The sequence below is a fragment of the Phodopus roborovskii genome, unplaced genomic scaffold, assembly GCF_943737965.1.
Source record: "Phodopus roborovskii unplaced genomic scaffold, PHOROB, whole genome shotgun sequence".
NCBI lineage: Eukaryota > Metazoa > Chordata > Mammalia > Rodentia > Cricetidae > Phodopus > Phodopus roborovskii.
This window is the reverse complement of record NW_026126599.1, coordinates 6,358,136-6,375,560: the sequence shown is the minus strand read 5'-3', so window position 1 is coordinate 6,375,560 and position 17,425 is coordinate 6,358,136. Positions and strand designations below refer to the sequence as shown.

Below are 17,425 nucleotides of genomic sequence, written 5' to 3'. Positions count from 1 at the left end.
GGGTTGATAATTGTGCAGATCTATATACATGATAAAATTTTGTGCAGATAGTCCTCTCTCTGAAAACAATGAGAGATACAAAGATTGGCAAAATCTGGGGCTGGAGACTTAGCTCATCAGTTAAAAGCACATTCTGCTCTTACAAAGGATCCAAGTTCAGTTCCCAGCACTCTCTTAAGTGGCTTACATCTGCCTGAAACTCCATTGCCACTCATCTGACTTCCTCTTCTGGTCTCTGCAGGCACCTGCATTCATGTACATGCACCCACCCCCCACACACACAGAAGTACCCATAATTTGTCCTAGTTAGGGTTACTATTGCTGTGATAAAACATCATCACCAAAGCAACTTGAGGAGGAAACAGTTTATTTGGCTTATACTTCCCTACCATTGTTCATCGTGGAAGAAAGATAGGGCAGGAACTCAAACCAGAAAGGAACCTTAGGGATGAGACAGGAGCTAACACAAAGGCCCTGGAGGAGCATTGGTCATTGGTTTGCTCCTCATGGCTTGTTCAGCCTGCTTTCTTCTAGAACCTAGGATGAGCAGCCCTAGGGTGGCATCACCTACAATGGGCTGGGTCCCCCTCTCATCAGTCACTAATTAAGGATTCCCCCCAAAAATGCCCTAGAGCAGTGGTTCTCAGCCTGTGGGACATGACCTCTTGGGGTCAAATATCAGATATCTTGTATATCAGATATTTACAATTGCATCACAATTACAGTTATGAAGTAGCAATTAAATAACTTTATGGTGGGGGGGTCACCATAACATGAGGAACTATATGAAAGGGCTGCTACATTGGAAGGTGAGATCTACTCACTGCCCTACAGGCTTGCCTGCAGCCTGATCTTATGGAAGCATTTTCTTAATTGAGGTTCCTTCCTCTCAGGTGGCTTTAACTTGTGTCAAACTTGATTTAAAAAAAAAAAAAAAAAAACTAGCACATGGTTAACAGATAAAATATCTTTAATTGGCAAATCATAGCTCAGAGTGTTGTACAAATAACTACTTAGTGAGTTTGAGAATGTACTGTGGATATAGAAATATCATCTGGGGACTAAGGGGAATCATGTCTAGAAAAAATGTATTGTTTTGGTTTTTAAATAAGTGTGTTTGTATATGATGCATGAATGTAAGCATGTCCATGACATACCATGTATGTAGGTCAGAGAATAACTTTCAGGAGTTGTTTATCTTCTTCTGCCATGAGTTCTAAGAGTCAAACTCAAGTTGTCAGGCTTACGCAGCAAGTGCCTTTACCTGCTGAGCCATTTCACCAACATACATTTGCAAATATATTTTAATAACTCCTTATGAGGCTTAACTTATTTTAAAATGAAAAAGCTTCAAGGTGGGGTTAAGAAGAGTCTACAGCAATAGCAGGTGTAGCTACAAATATACAATACTAGGTACTGAGGGTTCATCTTGAAAAGAATGGCAGCCAGAGGCTTTGGGGGCTTCTTAGCTACTTGTAGACCTAGGATAGCTGCCTGCTCCAGTGATACAAGATGTTAGGCTAAGCCAAGTCACCCTTGTTGTTTTTCTTTTCCCTATGATAGCAATATTGAATAACACACACACACACACACACACACACACACACACACACACATACACCATGTAAATTTATATATAGTACAGAGAGAGATCTAAAGGGGATATCTATTGACAAAAATATCTAAAGAAAATTTGGGTAGTATGATTGTAGATATAGCTTAGTTGGTAGAGTGCTTGCCTAGTATGCATGAAGCATAAGGTTCTATCCCTAGCACTATATAAACTGGGCATAGTGCTAACATGCACCTCTTATCCCAGCACTTGGAAGGTCAAGGAAGTGGGATTAGAAGTCCAAGGTTTTCCTTGGCTACATAAAGAATTTGAAGCTAGCCTGGGATATATAAGACATGTGAGGAAGGAAGGAAACAAGGATAAAAATCATCATCTGAGTAACAGAGGAGTGGTGGCTGGCTTACAGGTACTCAGAGGGTCCATAGAGAAGTATTGGGGTAAGTGAGCCATTCACCCTAGGACCCCAATGGCCAAGGGTGGAGACAAGGGCACACGGGGCTGGTATAGAAGTATGTGTGCATATAAGATTGAACTCCCAGGTTCCTGTCCCTATCTCAGCTGACTCTGAGAACAGATCTCTTCTGCCTTCAGACCAGAGATTTAATCTGAGGGCATGTTGGAGCTTGGGTCTTGAAAACACCAGAGGTAAAACTCCACAGAGGAATTTGGCAGATAGTGGTTTGGTATACTCTGGTTCTTAACCCTCATTTATGACTGGTAGAAAGGCTAACTATCTTGTGGATGCTCTCCTTTCTACCTGGTGCCTGGGAATTAGGGATGTCTCTGTAGGAACAGAGTGCTATCCATGACCAGGCCAACTAGACACTGTGATTGGCGTCACTAGTCAACCCTCAACTTTGCAGCAGCAAGAAGGGCTTTACTTGTAAATATGAACTGACTTATTAAAAAAAGAAGTGTGTGTATGTGTGTGTCTGTGCACAAGGCCAAAAGAGAACATCATATCCCCTGGGGCTGGAGTTAGTGGCAGTTGTTACCTACCTGCTGTGGATACTGAAAACTGAATTGGATCCTCTTTAAGAGTAATATGTGTTCTTAACCACTGAGCTCTCTCTCCAGCCCCCCATATGACTTTAAAGATCACCAGAAGTGATCAAGCATGGTTTTACATGCCTTTAATCCTACCATTTGGGGGCATAGGCAGTCTGGTCTATATAATGAGTTTTAGGCCATACGGGTGACATAGTGAGAGCCTGTCTTTTAAAATAAAATAAATAAATCACCAGGAGCCAAGCATGGTATAACACACTTATAATCCCAGTACTTTTGGTACCGAGACAGAAGGATTGTGAGTTTGAAGCCAGTCTTAGCTACATAGAGAGACCTTGATTCCAACACATAAACAAACAAACGGCTGGGAAAATGGCTTAGTGCTTAAGAACATTGGCTACTCTTCTAGAGGACTGGGGTTTGGTTCCCAGTACCCACATGGTAGCTCACAAGCAGATGTTCATGGTGTCCAACACATTCTTCTGGTCTTTTTGGGCACCAGACACACATGTGGTACACAGACATACATGCAGCCAAAATACTCATACACATAAAAAAAAAAAGGCTTTAAAAACTAAATAAACTCTCCCCCCAACTCCCACCCCACCCCCCACTCCCAAGACAGGGTTTCTCTGTGGCTTTGGAAGCTATCCTGGAACAAACTCATAGAGATCCACCTGCCTCTGCCTCCCAAGTGCTGGGACTGAAGGCATGTGCCACCACCGCCGACTAAAACTAAATAAACAAAACAAATAATAACACCAGAAGTTGGATAAAAGCCTTTAGTTAGCTTTTTTAAAAAAATGTAAATTAGGAGATGATGCCATGGGGAACTGAAATAGAATACCAACACTCTGCAGTTACTCAGAGAAGACACAGAATCATAAATTGAAACTAGAATGGTGATTTTAAAAAGGAAGAGTTAGATACTAAAGAACTCTTAGAAAAATATACATATGTATTTTATACATCACCATTCATTCATACATATTTCAAAGTACCAGGTATATCCAGGTAGTGGTGGTACACTCGGAAGGCAGAGGCAGACAGATCTCTGTGAGTTCAAGTCCAGCCTGGTCTACAAAACAAGTTCCAGTACAGCCAGAGTTGTCACACAGAGAAACCCTGTCTCAAAAAAACAAAGAGCTGAAGAAATAACTCCATGGTTAAGAACACTGACTGTTCTTCCAAAGGACCAGGGTTCAATTCCCAGCACCCACATGTCAGCTCACTCCAACCTCTGACACCCTCACACAGACAAGTATGCAGGCAAAACACAATGCACACAAAAATAAATTATTTTTAAAAAGAAAACAAACAAAAAAAAGGTTGTACCAAATATGACGGCTCACACCTGTAATCCCAGCACTCAAAAGTCTGAGGGAAAAGGATCATGAGTTTGAGCCCAGCCAGGGCTACTTAGCAAGTCCTGTTCTCAAAAGAAAAGAAAACCCAAAAGCTTAAAAAATAATAAAAGAGTTAGGATGTAAAGTTGAGAATGGTTTTTCAGATGTAGAACATAAATGTAGATAAATACAAAATGTAGATAAATACAAAAAAGTAAAGTTAGATAAATCCATAAATATATAAATACATAAAACCTTCATCTGGCCAGGCATGGTGGCGCACGCCTTTAATCCCAGCACTTGGGAGGCAGAGGCAGGACCTCCGTGAGTTCCAGGATGGCCTGGTTTACAGATCCAGTGCCAGAACAGCTAGTGCTACATAGAGCACTAGCTCTATGTATCAAAAAAAAAAAAAAAAAAAAAAAAAAAGGGGGGGGGGAATGAAAGAAAAGAAACAAGCATTTTCCAGATCTGACAGACCTATTTTCCACATGGCTAGAAGCCACCAAGCATCTCATAAAATAAATGGAAAAGATATCCACAATAAACCATCCAATATTTGATTTTACAATATAAGGATAAAGAGCTGGCTACTAAAACAAATCTTTAAAGAAGAGGGAAATCTGAAGCCAAGATATAGCTCAGTGTGTAAATGCTTGCTTATAACCATAAGTTCCTGAGTTTGAATCTCCAGCAGCCACATAAAACCCTAGCACAGCTGCAAACACCTGTAATCCCAGTGCTGAGAAGGCACAGACAGGTGTATCCTTAGATCTTGCTGGTCAGCTAGTCTAGCTGAATTGGCAAACTCCAAGTTCAATAAGAGACCCTTCTCAAAACTCAAGGTGAGGAACAATAGAGAAAGACACCTGTTATTACCTCTGGCATCCACACAAACACTCCAGAAGAATCAGGGGTGGGGGAATCAAACAAACAAACAGAAAGGCCATTGACTTCTCAACAGCAAAAGTGGAAGCTAAAGACAGTAACAGCAATCTCTTGAACATTCTGAGGAAGACAGGTCAGTAAATCATATACTAACCAACAAAATAGCAAACAAATGTCAAGGTAAAAGTAGTTTCAGGGGATAGGGAAAAGGACTTACCACCAAGTCTAATGACCTAAGTTTAGACCCCAGAGCTCACATGGCGGAAGAGGAGAACTGATGAGCACAGGTGGTCCTTTGACCTCTATATGTGTTCTGGCATTTTCAATTCCTCCTCTCCCTGTCTCCTGCGTGCACGCGCGCGCGCGCACACACACACACACACACACACACACACACACACACACACAAAATAAATAAATAATTTAAAATTGTAGTGTCAGACATGTGGGGCACAGATACACCTCTCACACATTCAGTTTTGGAGAATAATCTCCAGCAAAAAAAGGAAGAAAGTAGACAGTGAGACTGAAAGTGTTTGTTTGTTTTCAAGACAGGGTCAGGGTCTCTCTGTGTATCCCTGGCTGTCCTGGAACGCACTCTGTAGACCAGGCTGCCTCGAATTAAGAGATCTGCCTGCCTCTGCCTCCCAAGTGCTAGGATTAAAGGTGTGTGTCACCACCCCTGAGAATGAAAGCTGTAATATAGGCAGCCAGATTGGAACACACATGGACAACAGCCTGGCAGACTTGGGGGAAGTCGAAGTCAGGTAAGGCCGAGGGAGGACAGAGAATCCTTGGAGGAGGCTTCAAAAGGGGAAAATGAGATTCTGTATGTTTGAGAAATAAAATTGGTAGGCCTGTGCTTGATCTGACACTGTGTGGGAAAGTACTTAAGGTAGATAAGGAGAAGCAAGAGGAGTAAGGAGGAAGAGGAGTAAGCCAATTGTTAATTCCAGGAAAAACAAAAAGGCATTACTTTCTTAGTAATATGTGGTCTTTAGTACATTCCTAGAATTGTAGTAACCAATATTTGTAGTCACAATAAATACAAATGACTGACCAGAAAGTTGTCAATTACATTGGAAGGATGGGGATTATAATAGGTAGGTCCTCCTGAACTATAAGAGGGAGCCATAAGTTACTGTCTAAAATTGAAGATGAGTGAATAGTCAAATTGGTAGTAATAAAAGGGAGAGTAACCATGTGATTGGAAGCATTCTTGGGAGTACTAGCAAGGATGGAGAAAGCACGGGATGTGGGCTTTCTATTGTGATTTTTATCACCATTCGATTACTATCATCCTCTAGTCTCAGTTAGTTACTAATGCAGAGCTTTTTCTCCTCTGGAGAATGTGAAGCATCTGACTCATTGAGTGTTGGCTCATTTATATCTTTTATCAGTTGGTCACCTACAGATACTATACACATAGGAGAAGGGGTGGAGAGACCTGAGTGGTCCATTTGGAATGATGAATATAGAGCAACTTGTTGATCCAAGATGGAGCAGATATCTATAATCATTATATATTATTGCATTCTTGGTCATAAAGCCAGCACCCTGGGAGTGGCTTGTCTGTACAGGTTTAGGCAAAATGAAAGAAAGCAAAACATTACCTTTAATTATAAATTAAATTGTGGTGGCTACTCAAGCAAACTATTTTGTAATGCTAGAGTTATAGCCATGAACAGTCTACTTGTACCAGAGAGAATTCTTTGGCCTCCAGGCTCACAGCCCTCATGGGGTTTGGTAAAGATGTGAATGTCTGCTGCTTGCTTCATTTATAGCAGATTGTAGCAGTCCTTGGGCAACTGGAAGTTGCTGGTTTACATCCACCTTGCTACCTGTTCCATCAGGTCAGAGAATCAATCGATTGCACTCATATTTTTCCATCTGCATTATGTGTAGGCTAAGGATTTGGCTCAGTTAGCATATGTGAAGCACTAGGTTTGATCCCCAAAACTGTGTAAATCAGGCATGATGGTACACACCTGTAACTCTAGCACTTAGGAGCTGAAAGCAGGAGGGACAGAGAAGTTTAAGATTGTCTTCAGATCCGTAGCAAGTTCAGGACAGCCTGGGATTCCTGAGACCTTGTCTGAAAAGGGGAGGTGGGGGCGGGGGGAGAGAAGCATTTGAGACTTAATTGTACATTATGTTATGTAGGAATTCTAGGCTTCATAGTGATAGAATCTAGATATTCCTCCCTCTTTTGTTTATTAATTTGTTTTGTGTGTTTGTTTGTCAGAATGTTATGGAACAATTCAATCCTGGCCTACGAAACTTGATAAACTTAGGAAAAAATTATGAAAAAGCAGTGAATGGTAAGTCTTTTGATTCTTTTCTAAATTAGTGTAAAGTGCATTTGAAATCTGTTAATATCTTATTCATCTTTAAATACTTTACATTTTTAAAATGTTTTAAAATTGATTTTAAAATAATTTATCTACAGGATTTTTGCAATGGTAGTGCAGATGGTACTAATGTTTTTGAAGTGAGTTGAGTAATTGTGAATTATAATTTTTTACTTTAAAATTGTGCTTTCTGGTATACAAAATTAGGCTTTAATATAATTTCCATGACTTTTCTACTTTTTAAACCAAGTCTTTGTGAACTAATAATTTATACTTAAAATATCTGAATATGGCCAGGTGTGGTGGCACACACCTCTAATCAATCAGCACATAGGCAAAGGGAGATGGATCTCTGTGAGTTCTAGGCCAGTCTGGTCTACATATAAGACCAGCCAGGGCTACAAAACAACATTTGAACATAAGTGTCCTGCTATGTGACAGTCATTCATTTAGCTGAATAGAAAATTTTTTTTGCCTTTTGATAGATTACTTCTTTGTTTTAAGACAGACTCTCACTTTATAACACAGGTTAGCCAGCCTTTGAACTTAATCCCCCTCTCCACCCTCGCAAGTGCCAGGATTACAACTGTGAGCCACTATATGCCTTGTTAATATATCATTTTTTATAGTAACATGAAAAATAATTTTTTCTTGTTTCCCAAGACAGAGTTTCTCTGTGTAGCCCTAGCTTTCCTGGAACTACCTCTGTAGATCAGGCTGGCCTTGAACTCACAGAGATCTGCCTGTCTCTGCCTCCCAAGTGCTAGGACTAAAGTCATGTGCCAACACCACCTGGTGAAAAATAATATTTTAAACCTCAATGAAAGAACATTTTCCTTAAGAGTTACCTTAAATTATCATTTCAAAGTAAGTACTTCATTGAAGCTGAAATTAAAGCCAGACCCAGTGGCATGTCTATAATCTCAGCTACTTGAGGATTGAGATGATTATAAGATCTGGGCTAGCCTGGGCAATTTAGCAAGAGCTTGTCTCAGAGACAGAGAGCAAGAAAGGAAGAAAGGTAAGAGATAGAGGGAGAGAAGGGGAGATTTCAGGTAAGCAACCAGCTAGCTGGGGTACACCTGTAGGATCATGTGCAAACTGGAGAAGTTCTTGTCCAACATGAATGAGGCCCTAATTTCAATCCCCAACAATTATATAAATAAATAAGTAATTTTAGGACCCAGGCTGTTAGCTATCTTGAAAAGGTTTTCACTGAGAAGCTTAATAAGCAGCTACTCCTGCACTCCTATTACAAGTGAATACTTTTAGAATAAATTGATGCAGGGTGGTGGTGGTGCACTCCTTTAGTCCCAGTAGAGGCAGGCAGATCTCTGTGAGTTCAAGGCCAGCCTGGTCTACAAAGTGAGTTCCAGGGCAGCCAAGTCTGTTACACAAAGAGGCCATGTCTTGAAAAGCAAACAAACAAACAAACAAAAAGGTAGAATACATTGATAACCACCCTAAAACGTGGCCTAACAAGACAGTGTTAGGCCCTAAGCTGTGGTCGGCAAGGAACATGGTAGTTGCAGTCACTGGAAAAGTACACTGTAGCTTTCAGTACCAGGAAATATAACAGGTCTGTGATCTTGCTTCCTAACGATGTCTTTGCTTTCTACAAGCACCCTTCCTCCTCTGAGAGCAAGAGGCTCTCCCTCAATCACTGGGCCACAAAGTCCCACTGTCCTCACAAGATCTTGTTTTTTGTTTGTTTGTTTGTTTTTTGTTTTTTAACTATGTAGCCTGAACTACTTTCTTAGGCAGAGTTATAGACTAAGTAAGCTGCTTATAGCTTCACTTCCCATTAACAAGACTTCTCCCCAAAGAGCTCTTATCACTTCATCACCTTCTGGAGATGATTCTATACTTGATAAGTATTCCCAGAACTTCTGCAGGCCATCTGGATATAGTTTTGCTGAAGCCACTGATAATTTTAGAGACATTTAGAGAGTACAGATGCAGATGTCAGCTAGAAGTGCAGTCAATAGATGATAAAGGTGGAGTGACATGTGAGTGGCTGAGAGAAATCTAGACCACTGTCAACAGGGATCTGAGCAGTAGTGATTGGTGGACTGGAACAGGCAGGAAACCTTGCAAGAGCTTGAGCTAACTAACAGATAGGAAATACCAGCCGACAGACACTGCTTCAAGCAGAAAAAATGAACCCTGGATATCACACTAAACTGAGAAGTAGGACTGGACAAAGTCAGCTTAGCCATGCATTGTAGTGTAACACTAGGCACCTACTGTTGCACAAAATACTTCAGCTACCCACAGACTTGGTGGTTTAAGACACCACTTTCTATTTCCCCTGTAAAGGCAAGGTAGCTCTCTGGAGTCTCAGGGCTCACTCCACTGAGGGCTTGACATACTCTGTCTTGGGTGTCCTTTCTCCATGAAAACCCACAGTGGGCCCTTACTTAGCAGCACTAGCCTTAAAAGACCTAGCATTTACTAGGTTTTGTATAAGCCATGCTTGTTGGTACTATACTGGCCAAAGCAAGTTCCATGGCCAGTGTCCCAGAAGACCAGACAGGAAATCTGGAGGGGTGTAGTTCATTGAAACTCTTACTATACTATAAAAATCTATCATGAGCTTGTGGACTATGGACTTGTGGGAGATCCATGGAGGCTTTAGTAAAACAGTAACCAAATGAAACTGTATTTTAAGAAAAATATTATCAGCCAGGCATGGCACATGCCTTTAATCCAAGCACTCAGGTGCCAAAGGCAGGTGGATCTCTGAATTCAAAGCCAACTTGGTCTTGGTCTACATAGTGTGTTCCAAGGACCACAAGAGCAGCAGTCACTAAAATAGAATTTATAGGTTTTCTTTAATAGTAAGAATCAGAAATTCACAAAGATGGGTGGGGGGGGGAGACAAAGTTATCAAAATACTATTTTATTTTTTATTAGTTCTGGATAAGTTACATGGTTTTAAGTTAATTTAGCTTTATTATAAAAGCAAAGCTAATAAATATTTTTTAAATGTGAAAAGGCAAAAATAAATAAAAGCAAAGTTACTTTGAAAGACTGAGAAGATTATATGGTTTTAAATGTAGGTCAACAGTTAATGAAAAAAAAAAAAATCTCAATTTAATGTGTGGATGTAAGCCAGAAATTTTAATTGTTGTGTAATCCCGAATGCAACTCTCCCACTAATGTGCTCTTCAGTTTATCAGTACTTTACAACTTAAAGCTCTCACTGAACATCATCTGCTGACTTGACATTTCACTGGCAGCACACTTGTTTTTAGGTGGGGTTGCCTTTTCTTTGGTTCCAGCTAAAGCACTGTGATTGAGAGCTGAGGAAGTGAAGTCCCTCAGCAGGAGTTGTCTACACTGTGGCTGACTCACCCTTGGGGACAGCCTGAAATGTCTCCACTCCACTCCCTTTAGCAAAAGGAGCTGATAACATTACCCACCCATGTCTTGACATTGTCAGTAGATTAGCTAAGTAATGACTGAAAGGGGAAAAAAAAAACTATAAATGCTGTCTGTTGATTACATTGTAAGTTCTTCTCCAGTTCTATAAAACAGTAGTATAGCAAAACATTGCACTTCTTAAACTTACATATAGATACACTAAAAGCCTTAATTTATATTTTTAAAAGCTATAGTAAATGCTGAAATATAAAAAATTTGGGGCAGGAATTTGGCTGGTAATACCTTCAGCTAAACCTATACATGATGATCTGATCTCCTTTAATACTTCCCCATAAAAGGCCACATTTTAGGTCTGATGATGTACTTTAGTGATAAAGTGCTTCCTTAGCATGTGAGAATTAAAAGTACAAATAGGGGCTGGAGACACAGCTCAGCAATTAAGAGCACTTGCTGGTCAGCCAGGCAGTGGCGGTGCATGCCTTTAAACCCAGCACTTGGGAGGTGAGGCTGGTCTTGCAGAGGACCTGAGTTCTGTTCCCATCACTATCAGCCAGCTCACAATTGCATATAGCTGCAGCTCCAGAGGATCTAGTGTCTTCTGGCCTCTTTGGGTAGCCGAATATACGTGACATGCTCACACACAGACATACACATACGCATAATTATTTTTTTAATCTTAAAGAAACTAAAACCAGAGACTGGTAAGATGGCTTAGCCAGTAAAGTTCTTGTCTCAAGTATGAGAACCTGAGTTTAGTTTTCACTGCCTCTATAAAAATATCAGTTATGGTGCACAGGCTTATAATTCTAACACTGAGGAAGCAGAAAGACCTGCAGATGACTGGGACTTGTTGCTCAGCCAGTCAAGCCTAATTGGTTAGCTCTGGGCCAAATGAAAGACCCTGTCTCAAAAGAGGTGTGGACCATGTTACTAAGGGTGGCACCCAAGATTGTCTTCTATCTTCCAAACATGCATTCATGAGTGTATATTCACACACACAATAAATAAATGACAACCTACTTTTTAGCCTAGCCTGGTGGCATAGGGTTGTAATTCCAGCTACTTGGGAGGCTAAAGCCAGGAGGATTACATGATCAAAGGTAGCCTAGTTAACTTAGCTGAGACTCTGTCTCAAAACAAAAAATACCATAAGAGGACTGGGGCTGTATCTCAGTGGTAAAGCACTTACTGTTCTGTGGGTAAAGAGAATGGGCCAGAGGCCCCTGTAGTTCCAAATTTCCATGCTCTCTGGAGCTCCAGGAAAAACTCATTTCTGTATATGAAGGCAATCTCTGAGTTTAGGGGAAGGGTGGAGATTTTTCCTCAAATCACACTGGCTTTGGCTGGATCTTGTTGAAATGTTGTTTGCCTGTCATACACCATTCTCAATCTGAACTGCCTGTAGAGCAAAAGAAGCAGGCTGTCATTTGTCTGTCCCATGCTGCCTTTATTAGAGGACTTTACAAAATGGGCATTCTTCATCTCCACAAGGGTACATACTTTATCAATTTGAAAGAGAAAACAGTTTAAATTTTTAAATTATTATTATTATTATTATTTGGGTTTTCAAGATAGGGTTTCTTCAGTGTAGCCTTAACTGTCCTGGAACTACCTCTTATTGACCAGGCTGGCCTCGAACTCACAGAGATCCACCTGCCCTCTGCCTCCCAAGTGCTGGGATTAAAGGCATGGGCCATCACCACTCAGCTAAATTTAATTATTTTAAATTGTGTGTATGTGTGTGTGCACGTGCATGTGCACCCATGTCCCCACAGAGGCTAGAAACATTGGATCCCTATAGCTTGAGTTATAGGTGGTTGTGAGCCTCCCAGCATGGGTGCTGGGAACTGAGCAGGGGTTTTCTACAAGAGTAGTATTCACTCTTAACTGCCAAGTCGTCTCTCCATTTAAAAAATATTATTTATGTTTTTAATTAGAGAAATATTTTTAAGATGATGAGAACCTAGCTTCTGTTGCAATAAAACCTTTGCTTGTTTCTGCTGGAAGGAGAACATATGGTTGTTTTTTTTTTTTTTTTTTTAGATAAGTCTGTAATTTTTACAATGCTAATGTTTTTCAAATGTCATAGTTTTTTTTAAACCCTAGTTGCAAATATGTTTATTAGTTATGTCTCAGATTGTCTTTTTATAATATTAGGGATTGAACCCAGGGTGTAGTGCATGCTAGGCAAGCAGTCTGCACTGAGCCATGCCCTCAGCCCCTCACTAGGGATTCTAGCCAATAACTCTTCATATCTTCAATCCATTTATTTTTATTTTGAGATAGAGTCCCACCAAGTTCCCCATTCTGGCTTTGAACTCACTCTGAAGCCTAGGGAGGCTTTAAAAATTGCTCATGCCTCAGCCTTCTGAGTAGCTGAGATTATAGGCCTTTACCACAAGAGATGGCTCTTTTCTAGAACAATAAAATGTGCTTTCATGAGACAGGTTCCTGGGCCACTGAACAGAAGGCTCATTGAGTAATGACATGACTGATCTCTATATATCCCAAAATGTAACTGTTCTCAGTATCCATTTGATGTTCTGGAACTGGATCAGGAGCAGGCAGTGAAGGCCTTGTGAACTTCACTTGCAGAAACAGTCTGGTCTAGAACTTCTTGTAGCCAGAGGCACACTAAGATGCTGAACCTGTGTTACTTCCTCCTGTCCTTGTCTAAGTTATGATTTTGTGTATCACATTCTTGTCTAGCTATGATCCTGGCAGGAAAAGCCTACTACGATGGAGTGGCCAAGATTGGAGAGATTGCCACTGGGTCTCCTGTGTCAACAGAGCTAGGTGAGTTGAACAACCTTTTTTTTTTTTTTTTTTTAATAAAAACCTAGCCTGCTGTCCTAGGAGTTTGTCAGATGGCTCAGATGCTCAGATCAAGAACACAAAAGGGAACTGGTTGGGCACTGTAGTTTGAGTTTACCCCGGCTCATGAAAATGGAGGGTTTTTTGTAGGGCAACCCAAGCCTAGAGGGGCCTAGGGATGGAGTAGAAGCCCCTTCCTAGGCCTCTTAGTAACTCTGCTCCTGATGCTCCTGGCTTTGCTGCCTGGGTTCTGGTCTGTCACCTCAGATCCCTGAAGTTCCAACTTGAAGAACTGTGACCTACATTTTGAACCAAGGTGGGTGAGACAGGCCTCTGACCAGGCCAAGTGCTTCTGGTGACTCATCTTGTGGAAAATGACTCCTTGACTCCTTTCTTGTGGAAAATGACTCCTTGACTCCTTTATGCTGTACTCTTGGCTCCCACTTGGTTATGATTTTTCCGGTTTTTCTGGTATGAATGGATCCCCTGTGCAGGCAAGGAGGGTAGCCACACCCTGGGCAGCCCCCACCACAGCGAAGGAAGCTGGGCTTCTATTTACAGAGCTAGGCCACTGCACTGCAGTCATCTCCCAATAGACCCACATGCCACTCTCATCCTTAAAATGTATGGACTATGTTTTATTGTATGGATGGTAAGAATTCTGCTTTAAGGATGTGTGTGTGTGTAAATAAGAATGACATGTTGTCCATCTCTACTCAGTGTCCAGTAGTCTTGAGGCTTTTAAAACTTGCCTGAGAAACTCACTGACCCCATTCAAAGGCTGGAACAAGCTAGAGGCTTGATGCTGGTGGCAGGATGTGGAACACGCTGGGTTCATGTTCTCTGGCTGCTTTATGCCTAAAAAGTTGATGAAGCAGTAAACAAAAGGCTCAGTGTCCATTTGCAGTGATGTTATATGATGAGTAGCAACACTGTTATGTTTAATAGAATGTTTTGAACCTCCAGCTCCTGTGCCATGTGTGTTGTGACTTCCCAGTGTCATGATGATCGGTAGCAACTCCAAAGCACCATCAGTTTAATGACATGCAGCCTGTTGTATATAGCAGATAGCAATATTTTAGATATTTGGGGTTCCATAAGCAGCTGAGATATAATAGGGTTCCAAAAATAAGCTTAAATTAAAAGAAGCATCCCATTGTGCCAGGCATCAGGGGAAAATAAAAGTATGGCCCTCACATTAAAACATATGGTGCTCTGACTCACCACCATTCAGCTTGCCATTTTAATGTTTTATGGGCCTTGCCACTGTTTAAATAAGACTTCTGTTCCACACCTTACTTTATTCAGCTGCAAGTTCATAACACTGAATCAACTATTTCCACAGTAACAGTGTTGTTATAAACACCACTTGAAACTCCAGTTTCAGTGGGGAAAGTATGTTGTGGAGGTTCCTTATACCAAATGCAAGTAAAGTTCCTTCTAAGATTTATTTTGTTTCAAGCTGACCATTTACTTATGTCCACTGACTCAGAGTTACTAGTTTTTACCAATTTATGGCTTTTTCCCTAGATAAAAAGTTCACCTCGGTAAGCTTTGCTTTGGGGGAACCCAATAATAACTACTTTTGACTTGCATAGTTTTTCTTTTGATATAGTTTAAAATACCATACTATATCCATTTAAAATCCCACTATGGAAGAGTAGCAGAAAATTCACATGTTTTCAAAAAGTAGGAGAGGAAGAAGGAAAAAGAAGGGCTAGATAAAGTATTTGGCACACAAGCCTGAGGACCTGATTTCAGATCCCTAGTCCTCATGTAGAAGCAGAGTGTGGCAGCACAACCTACAATCTCATCACTAGGGAGGCAGAGACAGGCAGAGGTGGTCAGACAGTCTCCCCAAATAGGTGAACTCCAGATTCGGTGAGAGACCCTGTCAAAAAGATTAAGTGGAAAAGCTAGTCATAAAGACACATGCTATCAACTTCTGATCCCCACAGATATGCGCACATGTTCACAGGAACTTGTATACCCCCCAACACACAGAAGAAAGTAAATAACCAAAAGTAGATTGTTTCCTTTGTTTTCCTACCAATATTTGTGTGGTTATAGCCTTTTGGGTACTGGTACTCATAACCTTATGAGTATTCATACCCTTTAGGATTGTCATAGTTTAGTTTCTGTTGCTATGATAAAGCATCCTGACCAAAAGCAGCTTGGGAAGGAAAGAATATATTTTTTTACACTTCCATATTTATATAGTCTATCATTAAAAGCAGTTAGGGTGGAAACTCAAACAAGGCAGGAACCTAGAGACAGAAGTTGATACAGAGTTGTTTATTGCCTTGCTCTGTTTAATTTCTTATACCACCAAAGACCACCAGTCCAGGGATGGCACCACCTGCAGTGAGCTTAGCCTTCCCACATTAGTCATCAATGAGCAAACGTACCACAGTCTTGCCCACAGGCTAACCTAGTAGGGGCATTTTCTTAATTGAAGTTCCTTCTTTCCAGATAACTAGCCTGTGTCAGGGTGACATAAAACTAAGCAGCACAAAGACTAAGGAGAAGCCAGGCATGGTGACACATGCTTATAATCCCACCACCTTGAAATCTAAGGCAAAAAGATCACAAGGTGAACCTGGGCTCTGTATCCAAAAAAAAGGAAGAAGGGCTGGGGCTGGCAAGATGGCTTAGCACTAAAGGTGCTTGCTGCTGACTGACAACCTGAGTTCAATTCCAGAGGTCCCATACTGTGGGAGGAGAGAACTGACTCCTGAGGTTGTTCTTTGACCTCCTATGGTCTACACACACACACACTTTAAATGAAGAACTGGAATACAGCTAAGGGGTACAGTACTTGTCTAGCACACAGCCCTGAGTTCCATCCCAGCATGAAGACTTCAGTAAGAACATGAATCATTTCAAGTTTTTCATTCAGTGTGTCTTTTGAATTAACTTTGTTGGTAAAGATGGAGTGGATTTTTAACTATAGGTGGTTCCATTTAGGCAGTCCCACTTGGCATCAGTTTATCTGTTGCTATGTGAATTTAGTATGCTTTTGCTCAAACATAACAAAATATCCATCTTATGGTGATTTAAGCAATAGGCATGTTTATTATTCCATGTATGGCCAGGAGCAATAAGTTCCTGCTTAGTTAATCATCATCAAGGACTCAGATTCCATCTCTTTTTCTTACCTTCATACCCATTTCCTTATGGCACCAAGATGGCTACCAGTCTGATTATCACATTTGCCTTCTCATTGTCTGCAAATACAGGAAGTAAAATGTCTTCTCAGGTGTGTCCTTTTATAAAGGAGGAAACCTTGCCCTGAAGCTCCAGCACACATCCCTCAATATTCCATAACCCAAGTTAGATCACACTCATCCATGTCCAGCTGCCAGAAAAGATTCCTTGGTGTGGCTGGTCAAGGACTGCATAGGAGAGGGCACAGTTGTTAGGAGACAGCCCTGACATCAGGTATCTCTGGCATTAAAGATCTGGTTTCAGTGGTTCTGGGCAAAGGGGATGACATTACACAAATGTTTCTTGCAGACATTTGTGATGCTTCTGCCTTCCACATGTGTCTCTGATTGGAATGAGCTGGTGTGCATTTGCCCAGCATTTGTGTATATCAGACCTTGTCACCTGTTCTCCTAGCCCCATTGGACTTCTTTTTTGTTTGTTTTTTTGGGGGGGTTTGTTTTGTTTTGTTTTAATATTACATAATATGTCACTTAATGTAATTCTTGCCATGTGTCAATATATATTAAATGATTTAGAACTTTTCTTAGTATGTCTACTTTGACAGGTGTAGTTCACTATAGTGAAATCAACAACTAACTTATCCACCATCATGGAGCCCACGGGACTTCTTTTTCCAGTAGACCACAGCTGTTCTTCCCAGTCTGTTTCTGTTTAGAGACAAGAATCTAAGCAGGAAGGAAGAAGGCATTGGGACCTTTTTTTGTTTCCTCCATCTACAGAGTTTTATTGCTCACCTTTGAATGTCTTGGACCATGGATTCCAGGGTATTTTCCCTGTGTCTACCTCTTCTGCTCAGTAGCTGCTCTCCTGTGTGATTCCTGCAGCCTTGT

At 41.0% G+C, this 17,425-nt stretch overlaps 1 protein-coding gene across 1 annotated transcript in view; it reads left to right on the top strand.

The window, feature by feature from the left end:
• The window catches only part of Baiap2l1 (BAR/IMD domain containing adaptor protein 2 like 1), a 79,515-nt gene that overhangs the window by 24,859 nt on the left and 37,231 nt on the right, over positions 1-17,425 (top strand). The window contains exons 2-3 of the mRNA XM_051205157.1: positions 7,061-7,136; positions 13,263-13,349. Of these exons, the coding sequence (XP_051061114.1) occupies positions 7,061-7,136; positions 13,263-13,349 (163 nt within the window). The remainder of the gene's footprint in view (positions 1-7,060; positions 7,137-13,262; positions 13,350-17,425) is intronic.